At 40.0% G+C, this 15256-nt stretch overlaps 1 protein-coding gene across 5 annotated transcripts in view; it reads left to right on the top strand.

The window, feature by feature from the left end:
• Positions 1–13789, top strand: part of scn8aa (sodium channel, voltage gated, type VIII, alpha subunit a) — a 70478-nt gene extending 56689 nt beyond the window's left edge. For 3 of the 5 annotated variants that reach the window (XM_036592535.1, XM_036592536.1, XM_036592533.1), the window contains exons 20-26: positions 1253–1375; positions 7019–7303; positions 7576–7629; positions 7715–7852; positions 7943–8047; positions 8145–8415; positions 8642–9789. In XM_036592535.1, coding sequence (XP_036448428.1) covers positions 1253–1375; positions 7019–7303; positions 7576–7629; positions 7715–7852; positions 7943–8047; positions 8145–8415; positions 8642–9789 — 2124 coding nt within the window. Of the gene's footprint in view, positions 1–1252; positions 1376–7018; positions 7304–7575; positions 7630–7714; positions 7853–7942; positions 8048–8144; positions 8416–8641; positions 11970–12024 lie in introns of those variants that run through there. The other 2 variants (XM_036592534.1, XM_036592532.1) reach the window with 2 other exon arrangements.
• The last annotated feature ends 1467 nt before the right edge of the window (positions 13790–15256 follow it).

The following is a 15256-nucleotide window of genomic DNA, read 5'->3' as shown; positions in this document are numbered from 1 at the left end:
ATAGTGCATATGATCTGTAGAGGTCTACAAATGCAGGATAAAGCTTTCACCTTTGTTAGAATCCCCTCTGTAAGTTGGTCAGCTTTGGGTGTTGTGTACTTTTGCTGTGTTTTTACCAAGTCTTTGTCAGTGGCTGATTGGAGATGCTCAGATGTTTGTTCTCCTTTATACAGGAACTCAAGCCCTGATTTGATGGTCAGTGCCTATCCATATTGGTATTTCTCTGAACTCTTTACTGATTTTTATTTATTTTCTTGGACATTAACCATAAAACTCAAATATTCACCTTTTTCTTCTATAGAGCGCATACACCAGACAGTGAAGCTTCTAGAGCCAGATGATTTTTTAAATAGATCTTTGTGCACCTATTACTTTTTTTACCATGACCCTAGGGAGCTAAGAGTGTACACCCCTTTTGTCAATGTTCTGGATGGCACTTTGAGACTTGTAGGGCTTCAGTTTCTGTAGTATGAACTTGTCCTTACAGTGCCGTCCAGTTAGGTGATCTCCCCTAATCTCCCCCTTTCCTTCATGTTACACTGTGTCACTGTGGTCTTATGAGTCTCTGTAAACTCAATGTGTGAAATCAGTGTAACTGCAAACTTGGCATACATGTACATGTTTACCTGTATTCTTTCTCTTAGGTTCCGTTAGTATGTCTGTCTTAAATTGTATGGGATTTTATGCCTCAGCCGAGAGCGACAAGGAGAGACAATGTTAGAAGGGCAAGGGTAAGATTCTTGTAGTCTGTTGGGATTTTTGAACGTCTGCAGGGATATCTCCTCTGCCTCCTTTAACCCTTCCTTGCCAGCCCCCACCTCCCCAAGTCCCTGAATTTTTCAGTACTAAATGAGCCTGGTGTTATGCTTCACTGCCTCCTTTATCCTTGTCTTTGAGTCTTATGCCTCTCTGTCTCTCTCTTTCAACTACAAATTTTTTTACAGGTACAAAGAAGCTTACAAGACTCACCGACATCCCAAAACTAACAGAAATAAACAAAAAAAAACAAAAAAAAACAGGGGCCTTTCTGCTGCCTCAAAACCCCTATATGGCTATAACCCGTACTTAACATAACTCTCTCTCTTGAGGATATATACATGTATAAAAGCAGTATTATATATGTATATACCTACCCAAGTACTTCTGTATGTGTGTAAAGCAACAGTCGATCAGCTCTAGGACCATCTCTTTCCTAGAGAGCTTTATCCGTCTAACAGTCTGGATCCTTTTTTGCTTCTCTGTTTCTGTGTAGGTGTCTATAGTCAGCCTTATAGCTAATGCGCTGGGCTTCTCCGATCTAGGGCCCATTAAATCACTCAGGACACTCAGGGCCCTGAGACCACTCAGAGCATTGTCACGTTTTGAAGGGATGAGGGTAAGAAAAGCTATAGAGCTGATCCTTCTGCATGCCTATTCAACAGTTACAGCATGCTAGAACTGATCAAAAAGAGCAAAAGAAAACAACAACAACGCCAAAGTCATACCAGGGGGATTTTTAAAAACAGCAACCAATGAAAAGATATCACCCTTTTCATGCTTAACAATACCACGTATGCCAATGTTTGAGTCATGATGCAGCTGCAGTTATTTGGACAAAAATAAGAAAATCTTTAGAACACAAGTATTCCCTGATTTTAGTGGAATCCTCCTGTGTTCAACAGATTCATAGTTAATTCTTCAAAACAGAAGAAGATGACAAAGATTATTAACATTATTATACCAAAAAGGCATATTTTTCAAAGCTGCCTCATCACAAATTATAACATGATTACAAAATCAGCCTTTTGTAGCATTTGGCCCCTTAAAAAAGTACCATGCAAAAGTATTTTTCAAAAATGGAGATAAACCTTGCCATTTCACGGAGTGTTTGATCTGCAATTGGCTGCTCATTTGGCCTGGTTCTCAACCTCTGCTTTTAATGGAGAGCCCCCTTCCCTCCATCTCTACCCTATCCCACTGACCCCACCGCCTTTTGCATCTGTCAGAGAACAACCAGCAGCACAGATCCACCAGACCACTGAACTGACCACTCCACCTGCCCCATGCAGTATCACTTAGAGCCACCTCAGAGTGGAAGACCTGTTCCACACAGTTGTACTGTGAAGTAATCACTCACGTCTCACCATAATGCACATTCTCTGCACAGTGCTTACAGCTGTAATTTACAGTACTGTGCACAAGTCTTAGGCCGGCCAAGCAAATGATTTAAAACTTTATTCGGGCAGAAAGTGTGTTTTTCCTCATAAAATCACTAATACCATTAGAATCGATGCAGATAAACATGAATATAGTAAATTAGTAAAAGACGTCAAAACTTGTTTAAAATCTTGTGAAGTAGTTAGAAGTTTGAAATAGTTCAGCTAAGGGCTCAGACACTAAACTGATGAGGTGGAAGTAGCACCAACTAAGGCCAACTGATGATCTTCCTTTAGCACACAATTGCCTCTCGTCTCCTGTAAAAATGTGAACTTGAACACATCACAGAGACTACAGCAGATGAGTCACTCGCATTCTCAGAAGATAACGTCTTCACCAAGTTCTCTTTGAATACTTATTCAACACATTCACAAAATCGATTAATTTTCTCTTGGGGGTTCAAAGCACAGACAACTTTATAAAATGTTCTTCCTTACATTGTGTGTAATTACATATTTCCACCAGAGAGGTCTCCAAATTCTCAAAACCTACATAGTGCAGTTTTAAAATGCCAGTATGGTAGTGATAGAACAATTAGGCTGGTCTCTGTATGTGTCCTCTTGAGACTGCCATTTGCTCGCTTTGCTCTTTTTCCATTTCTCTACCCGTGCGCTATGACTGCCGACGCTGATTTAGTATGCTTAATCAGCCAAAACAGCGCTGACAAGAAACGACTAGAGCCAGTAGTGCAGCACACACTGCACAAACTACAGGAAACAGTCAGCCACCAGTGCTTACCGACAGCCTGATGGCATCCGATGGCTGACAATTGGCGTCATGTATCAGGGCCCTAACACACGTACAGACAAAAAAATACAGATCGTTGTATTAATGTTTATTTGTTTTTATTAATGTGTATTTATTTTTTCTATTGTTTTATCCAAGCAAATAAGTGCTTACTACCCAGATAAATAGCTTTAAATATAATGTTTTCAAGTTGCCCAAGGCATTTGCACAGTACTGTATTCATATATAGTGGATTGTGGAAGGAATCAGCATGGCCTTCAATTACTCCTTGCGACTAGTTTGTTCAGCCATTTTTGCGTAAATCTGAGGCAGTTAATGTAGGTTTTAAGCTGAGCCTTTTCAGCACTCATCCCTGCTTGGTGGTTGTGAGCGGTTGTGCCTGGTTGTTGTCACTTTCAGTCCCTCCTCTCTTACCCGTGGACTGGTTGCCTTGAGCTTCTCTTGCCTTTCTACCCCTCACCTCCTTCCTTCCCCCTTCCCCCACCTGCAGCACTGTGCAGCACCTTTTCTCCCCCTTCCCTCCCTCCCTCCTCCTGACCCGTCCATCTCACCCTGTCCACTTCAGCCTGCTCGGCCCTGTGCTGCCCAGGCCAGCGCAGCGCTGCGGGGTAAACCTGCTGGAGCCACGCCTCACCTCTCTTTTGCTTGTCCAGGATCTGCTCAAAGGACTGAAAATAAAGAGAACCTCACACACACAGCAGTGTGGGTGTGAGAGAAAGATATTTGCTAAGCTTCTGTGCATTTTTATTCCAAAATGAGTCGAAGCCTCAGGCTTAACAGACCAATTTGACCGGCCTCTGCGACACCTGTAACAGAACGGTGGAAACTGTGTAATATGTAGAGGACCGGGAATTGAGTATCTCTGCTCTAGGTCCTATACGTATGATAGATATCTCGAGATACATAACCACAACGAAGTTATGGCTTTGAGGATGTTTTCATGAAAATTTGTGATTTTCATGAGTCAAAACAGAAGCTTAGGAAATTGACCAGGCAGCCTGCTGGCAGTAAGTGGTTTTATTCACAGCATGGCATTAGGACATAGCACGGTGTTTCCTGTTAGAAGTGGTGGAACTGGGAGACTGGACCCACTAGAGCAGAGAGATGCATATAACTTAAACCCGATTATCATCGCTGTGGCTCAAAATTTGCCCATTTCACTGGGCAAAACTTGTGTCCTCTACAGATTGATCAAATGACCCAAAAATGACAGACAAGATAATTACTGATGTGTTTACTATTTACTGTATTTATTTTTTGCTGCATTAATTGCAGGCCTCTACTGTGGCTTTTTGTTTACGAAGAAATTATTTTTCCAGAATTAATTTGCCACACTTACCAAACTATATACGTTACTGAAGTCCCACTTAATCATTTTATTTCTTTACCTGATTTATTTTCTTTTATTTATTTATTTTATTTGTTCAGTTTAGATCTTCTAAGAATGTCATTTTTGGGTGAAATGTGGAATGTTATGTATCTAAAGCTCTGTTAAACTGAGTTTTCCCTGTTAGTAATTCAATTAAATTACATGTACAGCTCAAAGTAACATTACATATTGATAGAAAGAGAACACGTAAATGAATTACATATACTATATTTGATTTATATTAGTCATTGTCTATGTTCATCAACTGAAATGCCATTTTGTTTGAACTGAACAAAAAATAAGAGTTAAAAATGAATAAATGACTTGATAAGGAGACAGCAGCGCAGAGAGGTGACAAATTTAGTGAAATACTGGCATCAGTATTCTCAACAAAATTTGAATAAATGATTGTTAGTAGAAGGATCTGTATTTTTTTTACTTTTCTTATGATTAACGTGGAAGTTAGTACAGTCATTTTAGGCTGTTCTGAAATTGTCCTAAAAGAGCTGTCCCTGCTTTTTTGATTACTCAGACGATGCATCAAATAATCTTATCTTTGGCAAACATATGTAAATCTCTCTGTGCTGGTGCCCCTCCTGATCCATTTATTTATTGATTTTAACGGTTCTTGAGTTTGCACAAAGATGCCATGTAACACGCATGTCCTGTTCAATTGCCAATGCACATTATGCACTTTTGAAAGCCATTTTCCCTCACTTTTATAGCCGTGTGTTGATTCTCATGAATAACTGCGATGTCTCTGTGACATTTAAATGTGTGATCTATCAGTAGCCAACAGTGATTCTCCTGACAAATACCTTTTTTGTGGGTGTCTCTTTGATCCCATATTGTAATAATTACACCTATGATAGAGAATTTGGTTCATTTAGAGCTTTTCTATTTTTATTATGATGTATGAGGATTATGTAGAATACAATATGAAGGCCCTAGCACGCTTTCAGTAATTTTGCCAATTTTGGTTTTGCTAATTTTGTCCCTACCTGATTTTTTTTTTTCAACCAGAAATAATGCTTCCAAGAGAATTTCCCATAATATATCCTCTGTATAAGTTCTTTCTATAATGGTCAAATGAATTTCCTTCTAAGTGTCTGTGGATCTTTGACATCAAGTGGCTTTAAGGTTATTGGGTTTACTTTTAATACAGGTAACACCCAGTATCTGCCAGGAGAATCCTGCCATTCCAGTGTATCTATTTGTGTGCAAGGAGGGAATATGGCTCCACTGTGGAGTCTGTGAGAAACATGCATGCTCAGCTGCCTGCCCGAGAGCTGCGGCTCGGCCTGCCTAACACGGTTAACGAGCGTCCAATGGCGCTCCTCTCCTCGCTACTCACTGGTGGATGGGATCTTGAACAGGGCTATGGGGGGACGGTGAGGGAGACGGGGAGTGGGGGTTTGAGTGTATGTAGACCTGCTCTTGCTTGTCAGTGTGATGTTGAAGCTGGGGGCAGGAGGGGGTTTTAGAGAGACATTAGGGTAGCAAGGGAGGAGGGGGTGCTGGTAGCCATACAGGTGGAGGGAGAGGTTGTTATGGGGTTGTAGGTTTTGTACTGAGTCTGCACTACCTATCTGTATGGCGGCCATTTATGATACTGATCGTGTATACAATCATATTTTTAGGACATTAATCCTGAGCCCAGTTTTATGATACATTTACTACCACAGATCTGTTTGCTGAACCTGTTTTTGTGAAAACCTCCAAATATATTAAAAGTAAAAAATATACTATAGTCATGTGTAAAAATCAGAGACCAACCTTCATTTATTTAATTTCCAGTCAAAACAGCCCTTCAGGTTTTTTTATTTTTCAAAAGAAATTTCTGATGAGATTAAATATAAGATAATTCAGAGTAAAAGGGACTCCTTACATCTCTGCAAGACCTGGCAGGCCACCAGAACTGTCCCATCAGCTAAACAGTACTTTTTTCATCTTTGAGAAAGGAGGGAATATCAACTCCACTCTTGCCTCAGATCCGAAAGAATCCACAAGTGTTTTTGTCCATCCTTCCATTGTTAGAAGACAACTCAACATTGTGTGTGTGAAAGGATGTATAACTGTCAGAAAGCAGAATGCAGAACATGCCAATTAATCACAGAAGCTGCTGGTGTTCTCAGAGCAATGGACTGGCCACCCCAGAGTTTCATCACTGAATATCTTTGGGAGAAGCAGAAAATACAACCAACTTCTAAGACGGAACTTACGAGGTGTGGAAAATACCCCACAGATTTCTTTGAAAAACTGAAAGCAAGCCTCCTGAAAAGAATGGAAGCTGCAATAGTGGAAATGTGTGGACACACTAAATACTTAAACATATGAAATGATATTCCGTTTCAGGCTTTTGTGTAATTTTCTGTTTTTTTTTCTGATGCTGAAAAATGAATATCCATTTTGACTGGAGATTAAATGAAGGGTAGTCACTGACTGTTAAACAGAACTGAATTAATACATTTTTAAGAAAACATCAATAAATATATTAAAGTAGAAAAAAAATAAACAGTGAATAACAAGTATTTTCAAATGCAGAATTAAAGTGTTTAAAAATAATTGTAGAGCGCCATACAAATATGAAGCTGCTGTGTATGTGTTTGTACGTAGGTGTTAGTACTTGTGTGTGTATATGTGTGTGTATCTGCATATTTCTAGTCTCTCACATTGCATTGCCTTATCTCTTCCACTTTGCTCTAGGTGGTAGTCAACGCCTTGGTGGGTGCCATCCCTTCCATTATGAATGTGTTGCTGGTTTGCCTCATCTTTTGGCTGATTTTCAGTATCATGGGAGTCAATCTGTTCGCGGGCAAGTATTATTACTGTTACAATGAAACTGCAGAGGAGTACTTCAATCCAGAGGAGGTTGACAACAAAACCCAATGCTTTGAGCTCATCTATCAGAATTTCACTGAAGTACGCTGGAAGAACGTCAAGATCAATTTTGACAATGTGGGTGCTGGCTACCTGGCTCTGCTTCAAGTGGTAAGACTTACCTTCCATGACCCTTATGCTTGCATACCATAATCAGCATTTCCGGCATTGTAGTTTTTTTGTTACAAATTGAATTTAATGCTTCCATTACAGAATGCAGTGGAAGGAAGAATATATTTTATATTAAGAATATAAACCTCTTTACTAATCCATAGTTCAGCTTATGTATTTGAGCAGTGTGCCATTTGGACTTTTTTGAACGGTTGCTTATGTTTTAGTTCATTTCTAATCTTTTATTAATGGATGTATAATTTTTCTCAAAGGCTACTTTCAAAGGTTGGATGGACATTATGTATGCAGCTGTTGACTCACGAGGGGTAGGCATTTCACAACTGAGAAAACAATTCACACATCAGTTCTACAGCACTGACAGTTGTTAACAGTCTTTTATTGTCTTCTTAGGTGGAGGACCAGCCCATGTATGAGGACAACATCTACATGTACATTTACTTTGTCATCTTCATTATTTTTGGCTCCTTTTTTACTCTTAACCTGTTCATTGGTGTGATCATCGACAATTTCAACCAGCAGAAGAAAAAGATAAGTCTCTTCGCTTATTTAATTTCGAAACAGTTATACTGCTGCTTATGCACTGAATGGATTGTAATGAAATATTGTGTGTATCTATACTTTGGAGGTCAGGATATCTTCATGACAGAAGAACAAAAGAAGTACTACAACGCAATGAAGAAACTAGGTTCAAAGAAACCACAGAAACCCATTCCTAGACCCCAGGTACCCTAAGCCTTCCTCTCAGTCACCTACACACATAAACAAATGAACGTATAAGAGATAACTAATCTCAGTTCTATGTTAAATGTTTCCTTTTTAGAACAAGGTCCAGGGTATGGTGTTTGACTTTGTGACGCAGCAGGTCTTTGACATCTCCATCATGATCCTCATCTGTCTGAACATGGTCACTATGATGGTGGAAACAGATGATCAGTCTGATGAAACAGAGAACATCTTGTACTGGGTCAACTTCATCTTCATCGTAATCTTCACCTCTGAGTTTGTCCTCAAGCTCTTTGCCCTGCGCCATTACTACTTCACCAATGGCTGGAATATCTTTGATTGCGTCGTGGTCATTTTATCTATCGTAGGTAAGTAAACATCCATCATTTTGTAAAGAGGGGAAAATTTTAGCTTAAATACATGGGATTTATCTTACTGAAATGTATAGGGATGTCTTCCTGAAATACAACATTGTGCCATATTACTGCATATTCTTGTTGCACATGACAGCTGTGAAAAAGACACGACAATGCAGATTCTGCTCCCTCTGCTAACTGTTTTTCTTCTGTGTTTGTCTTATTTGCCATGCAATAGGTATGTTCCTGGCAGATTTGATTGAGAAGTACTTTGTGTCACCAACGTTGTTCAGGGTCATTCGTCTGGCTCGAATCGGCCGTATCCTGCGTCTGATCAAAGGGGCCAAGGGCATCCGGACATTGCTGTTTGCCCTGATGATGTCACTGCCAGCTCTGTTCAACATAGGCCTGCTGCTTTTCCTAGTTATGTTCATCTTCTCCATCTTTGGAATGTCAAACTTTGCCTATGTCAAACGTGAAGCCGGTATCGATGACATGTACAACTTCGAAACCTTTGGGAATAGCATGATCTGCCTGTTCATGATCACCACTTCTGCAGGGTGGGATGGCCTGTTGGCTCCCATTCTCAACTACCCTCCAGACTGTGACCCTGATAAAGAGAACCCAGGCACCACAGTAAAGGGCAACTGTGGCAACCCTTCCGTGGGAATCTTCTTCTTTGTCATGTACATCATCGTCTCTTTCCTGATCGTGGTAAACATGTACATTGCTATCATCCTGGAGAACTTCAGTGTGGCGACAGAAGAGAGCGCAGACCCGCTATGTGAGGACGACTTTGAGTCTTTCTATGAGATCTGGGAGAAATTTGACCCTACGGCCTCACAGTTCATTGCATTTGCCAAGCTGAGTGATTTCGCCGACACTCTGGAGCACCCACTGAGGGTGCCGAAACCCAACACTATAGAACTGATCGCCATGGACCTGCCCATGGTGAGCGGAGACCGCATCCACTGCCTGGACATCCTGTTTGCCTTTACCAAGCGCGTTCTGGGTGACAGCGGCGACCTGGACATGATGCGCCAGCAGATGGAGGAGCGCTTTATCGCCTCCAATCCTTCCAAGGTGTCCTTCGAGCCCATCACCACGACTCTGCGTCGCAAGCAGGAGCACGTGTCTGCTCAGGTCATCCAGCGGGCTTACCGTGCTCACCTGGTGCGCCGGGGCTTCATCTGCAAACGGCTCCTTGGCAGCAGCAGGCTGGAGAACGGAGGGACCAACCAGGACAAGAAGGAGGGAACGCCCTCTACTGCCTCACTGCCCTCCTATGACAGTGTGACCAAACCGGAGAAAGAGAAACTGGACGAGAGCGAAAGCAAAGGCAAGAAGGGTAAAAACCAAAAAGACGTCAAGGAATCTAAGTGTTAGGAGTACAGCAGTGGTAATATAGCAAGATGAGACATAATTGAGATGAAACTCTGTATCCGTTCTAACAAATGTACAAAAAAATCATTTTCAATGAAAACCCAGAAAATCAGAAAAAAAAGTTGTTTACAGACATTACAGATGCACCAGTGAAGAGAAAGCAGCTTGGTTTTCTTACCACTTTGAATACGACCAAACCAAACCATAGTGAACTTGCTGTGTGGCTTCTGTGCTCACTGATCAACATTTTACTGCTCAAACAGCAGCCGCTGAGGCAAAAATAACTGAAAACTCTATGAAAGGCCCATGGCAGACATCTTCAATAGGGACCACCTGCCATAGGACCAAGCGGTATACAGAGTAGATGTTTTGAAGATGGATTCTTTTACACCACCAAGTGTGGAGTTAAGCATTCCTCCACTATGGATTTACCCCTAACAAACACTACACTGCCGAAATCCAGTGGACACCTCCCACTTGGTACAGGGAGGTTTCCAAAACGTTCTCATTTGACCGTTGGAGAGGAACAGTTCTCAGCAGAGTTGACTGAAATGAGTGGAGATGCAGAGAAAATGAAAAGAAAAAAAAGAAAGAAAAAACAAAACCCAGAACATTATGCAAGGGTTTTCAGTTGTATGATTAATATACTTGCATCTTTACATTATTTGATCAGCAAAAAAAGAAGGTTAAAAAAAGAAACGTTCAGCCCATGTCACTAGTCTTTTCATCATCTCTTTGTTATACTTACATAAAAAAGACATTTTTTTACATGGGCTTTCACACTGCAATTGGGTTGGGGTCATTTATCAGGGTTTCGAGTTGGGCTGAAAGGGACTTGTTCAGACCAGGTTCCAGATAAATAAGTAATTAATTGTGCTCGTTCAATGCATAGAAATGACTTGCATGGTGGCATGTTTTGATCAGAATCATGCATGTGTAATCATAGTCCACTTGACACTTCTGCTCAGACCACGAATGTGGCTTGAACATAAGTTTGAGGCTGTCCACTGGTAAAACATTTCAGTAATTTCACTGGAAAGGGAAAATTTGGTAATATTCAAATATTGGGTTTGACAAATAGTGTATTCGTACTTACCCCCTCATCAGCATTGCTTTGCAACTAACCAACTCTCACATCATGCAAAACTCTAGATAGTTGAAGTCAGTGGAATATCAAAAGATTTTTTTACAATACACACTGCCCTAGACTTTAACTTAAGGAAAGAGTACTATTTAGAAATAGTGAATTCAAATCAAATCTTGGGCAGACAAACCCTGATTTGTTTTTATTTCCACCAGCAATATGATTTGGCCCTTAATTTCTGGTCTTTTATGTGCAATCAAGGGTCTTTTTAACGATAAACTTCATATATTCAATGGTTGCAGCAAGCCACAATGCCATTTGTAATCTCTTACAATGCTTTGTCTGTGAGTCGGGACCAGACCTCAGTTAGAGGTGACCTCTTTAACATACATTTTTTGTAGAGACAGTTATTTGTTTTAAAGGTAATACATGCTCATGGTGATCATATCAGGGGTTGTCTGTTTTGTTAGAAATGTTTTTGTCTTGGAGAAGAAGTAAAAAAGGAGAGCAGTTGGGTAGCAGTTTTGAATGTGTCTACAGCTTTTCACCAGTTTTAGTGTTGTGGGGTAGCTTTCTGACTGTTGATAGAATGATACAGTGAGTACTGTTTAGGGCATAGACCTTATCCAGCGTGCATGCTATGTACTTGAGGCCTGAAGCTCTTGTCTGAGAAGGCAGAAATATGCAGATTCTTTTAAATAAAGGTGAAGGACGCTTTAGTTGTCAGATGTTAAGCGGTGCATCTCGGCAAAGGATCTAGCTGTGGAAATCGGACAGTTCACCTGTTCTTTAAATGCCATTTGTTTTGATAAAAATGCCTATATGTCAACATCAAGACACTACGTTTGGCACCTCTTGAGCAAACTGCCATCTACTTTTGCTCTTGATACGAAACAAAAATCTTGGAAGAGAACAAAATGTCTTCTCTATCTCAGTATTCTTTCTTTCTACATTTCTGTTAAAGGATTCCTGTCATTATGGCGTGGGCTGTCCGAGTGTGTGTCCATAAGAAGTTACAGGGAATTAGAGAACAAATTTCACAGCTAAGATCAGTAGTCAGGAGACCTTTCATACTAAGGTCTTCAGAGAAAAAAAAAGGCGTTTTACAGTTGCTCTTACCTGCCATGCTTTTCTCTGCCTTTACCACCCTGTAGACGCAGAAGGTGATGAGGACAAGTCCCAGTAATAAACCGGGCACTCCGCGCCACTGGAGTCAGAGAATACACACCATCAGAGCCTGTGTGTGCGTGTGTGAGTGTATGTGCGTTTTTTGTGTATTCAGTGTTTACAGCCCCACTCCCCCTTCCTCTCAGACCTGTCTATGGGTCTGTCTACTGCCTGTCTTCAAATCAGAGTGGGAACTATGGACTCCAACCAAATCGGTGCCCAGTGAAAAGCATAGACTACCATGCAATTTCTCCTAACACCCCCCTCCCTTAATCCTAGTTGTACTGTGTTGTAAAATCACATTTACACGCTGTATGACGTATTAATGTATCATTCAGTGGGGGCTATGATGTACATGGCACAATTGCTGAAAAGTGAAGAATAAACTTGAGAGAGACGATAAGTATTGTAATATACGCTTTTCTTTTAAACAGCATGCATTGTTGTGGTTTTTGTAAATACAGAATTTTACAGATGAAGTACTACTATTAATCGGATTATAACAACAATGTAAGAATGGCTTCCAGCTGATGCCCTTGTCAAATTTGTTACCTTTCTTTTTCTTTTCTTTCTTATGTTATTTTTCAACACTTCACATTGTTGAGGGGAACTGAATGATATATTGTACCATGGATACTATATTAGACAAACTATACAAATATATATATAAAAATACGTAATATATGTATATGTATGAGAGCATATATATAAAAGAGCACTGTCACATTTTGTTTATATGCAACACGTCCAGTGGATGTCAAAACCTTTTTGTGTTTGGGGACAAGTTCACGCACGATTTTTATTGGAGCTGCTTGGAACTCGATACTGTATGACGACGATTATACTACCAGCACACCTTTGTGAATCCCAAGTACTAACTTTCTGAAGGCCCACACACGACCACACACATGTGCACATATGCTCCATCTTACTTACGGACAACGTGATCACACACTGAGTCTGAAAAATTAAACAGTCACAGAGATGCTGATGTAACACATTTCTCTAATGCCTCCCCAAACACTTCAGTGCCGTAATTAATTCTTAAACCAGATCACTGGGTTTTTTTTAATCTCTCAATACATCCGTTTGCTCATTTTCAGTTTGTACGTGTTCATAGGTTTGTGTCTGATGTTACTTCACAAATTGTGTGTGCCTTTTTCTGCGTTTTTCTCCATGCATTTTCTGAATCGCTTTTTTTCCTGCAGTCTTGGAGGATGGTGCCATATTGAACAACCTATGGAGGGGGAAGAGAGGGGAAATTAAAAATGGAGCACAATGCAAATCAGGGACTTTGAGTCTGTACAAGGTGTCTGACTTACTGCCAGAGGAATACCTATACAAACCAAGGGGGGGGGGCCCACTTCTCCTAGATTTGGTGTTACAAAACTGTTCAGATGTTCTGTTTTCTGTGCTTTGTGTATCATCCACTTGGCTTGTGAAAAGAAAAATAGCTTGCCTTCTGATTTTTGTGTTCTTTCCATCGGAGACTCACTTTTGTATCAGTATTCAGTTATTGGACTGTTCCATTTTGAGCATGATAAAAAATGCTTTTTCCATTTTGCAGAAAAAGAATTCAAAAGTGCTTTTCAAACTGTTGTTATTGTTTGACACAGTGTTGTAGGAGGACATATTATGGTGTGTGTGTGTGTGTGGCACAACCACTTGGACTCTTAGTAAGAACATATAAAATTATCTTCATTTGAGCACGAACCTTTTTATTAACAATAAAGCAGCCTTCCAGTTATAAAATGTGTGTACTGCTTTCATTGAGGACAAAAACATTACAACACAACAGCGCTAAACTGCTGACCTGCTAGGTTCTCTCCACAAACATGAAACCATAAACAAATTTCCATAATGCCATATCAGGTTACAGCATCATCTTCTACAATACTGCGCAAAGGTCAAGAGACCACCCTTAATTTAATTTCCATTTAAAACAGCCATTAAATGAAAGTCATTGATCAGGGTCAGGAGAAAAGCAGAAAACATATTAAACATTAAAATTACACAGAAGCTTCAACAACTGAATATAATTTCATTTTGTTTCAGTGTTTAATGTGTCCACTCTTTGCCTTTATTACAGCTTCCATTCCTTTCATAAGACTCACTGTCCAGTTTTGAAAGAAATCTGAAATCTGCAGGGATATTCTTCCTCATCCAAAGTTCAGTCTCAGAAGTTGGTTGTTTTTCTGCTTCTCATAATTCAAGTAATCCCAATTGCACATGGTGTAGTCAGTCCATTGTTCTGAGAACACCAGCAGCTTCTTTTTTGTCTGTTTCCTTTTTCTCATTTACAGCTTTTTGAGTGTTGAATTGTCTTCTCACAGTGGTTGGTTGATCTTCTCTCTCTCAAATATGAAATGTTTGTCTGATGGGGACAGTTTTCTTGGTCAGCCAGGTCTTGCATGGTTGTTTTTTTCAGCTTCAGTTTTAGAAAATTGTTTTTTTTTTCCCCTTATTTTTCTTTGACTTTTTTCTTTTTTAAGCAAGTTGTTTATCTTACATCTAATCATCTTAGAAATATCTCCTTAAGAAAGGAATAACTTGTACTTAATAGCTGTTTTGACAAGAAATTAAATAAGTAAAGGTGGTTTCTGACTTTAGCACAGTACTTAATAGCCCGCAGACCCCAATACAGAGCACACTGTCTTTTTTTTCTACAAATTATCACTGCGGTTGGAACAAAACCTTTTATCTCCGCTTTTGTCGTTTTTTCAGTTCTTGACATAATTTGAAAATACCTGTTGCCCTTTACATTGTCTGTTAATTTTATGATGAATGGACCAAGAGAAATGACCCAAAATGACCTGGAAAAGATGTCTGCTTACACTGACTTACATTAAATGTAAAATATGTTTCTTCCTTCTGTAAATGTAACATTTTGGAGGTAAAAGGTTTGTTCTGACAGCAGCGAAATGCTCTTGAAAATAGCTTGGATGTATCATTGTTGCATCACCACTCACTTCAAACGTCAATTTAATAAGGCATTCAAATGCATGGGCAACACCCTGCCTTCATTTTGGGCAGCGTGTCATTCTGCAGAGAGCTGTGAGTGTAAAATTGAGATGAGACTCTCAAAGCCTCATGCAAATAAGGCTTAAACAACATCCTCACCGCACCTACTGCAGATCACATGACTGAAAGCCACTAAGTCATGCTTTTTGCAGGCAGATCAATACAAAGCTATTAGCAGTGTGCTGAGGTATCAGTGAC

Source organism: Colossoma macropomum, unplaced genomic scaffold (genome assembly GCF_904425465.1).
Source record: "Colossoma macropomum unplaced genomic scaffold, Colossoma_macropomum, whole genome shotgun sequence".
In the NCBI taxonomy this organism is placed as follows: Eukaryota; Metazoa; Chordata; class Actinopteri; order Characiformes; family Serrasalmidae; genus Colossoma; species Colossoma macropomum.
This window is presented reverse-complemented; position numbering and strand designations above follow the sequence as displayed.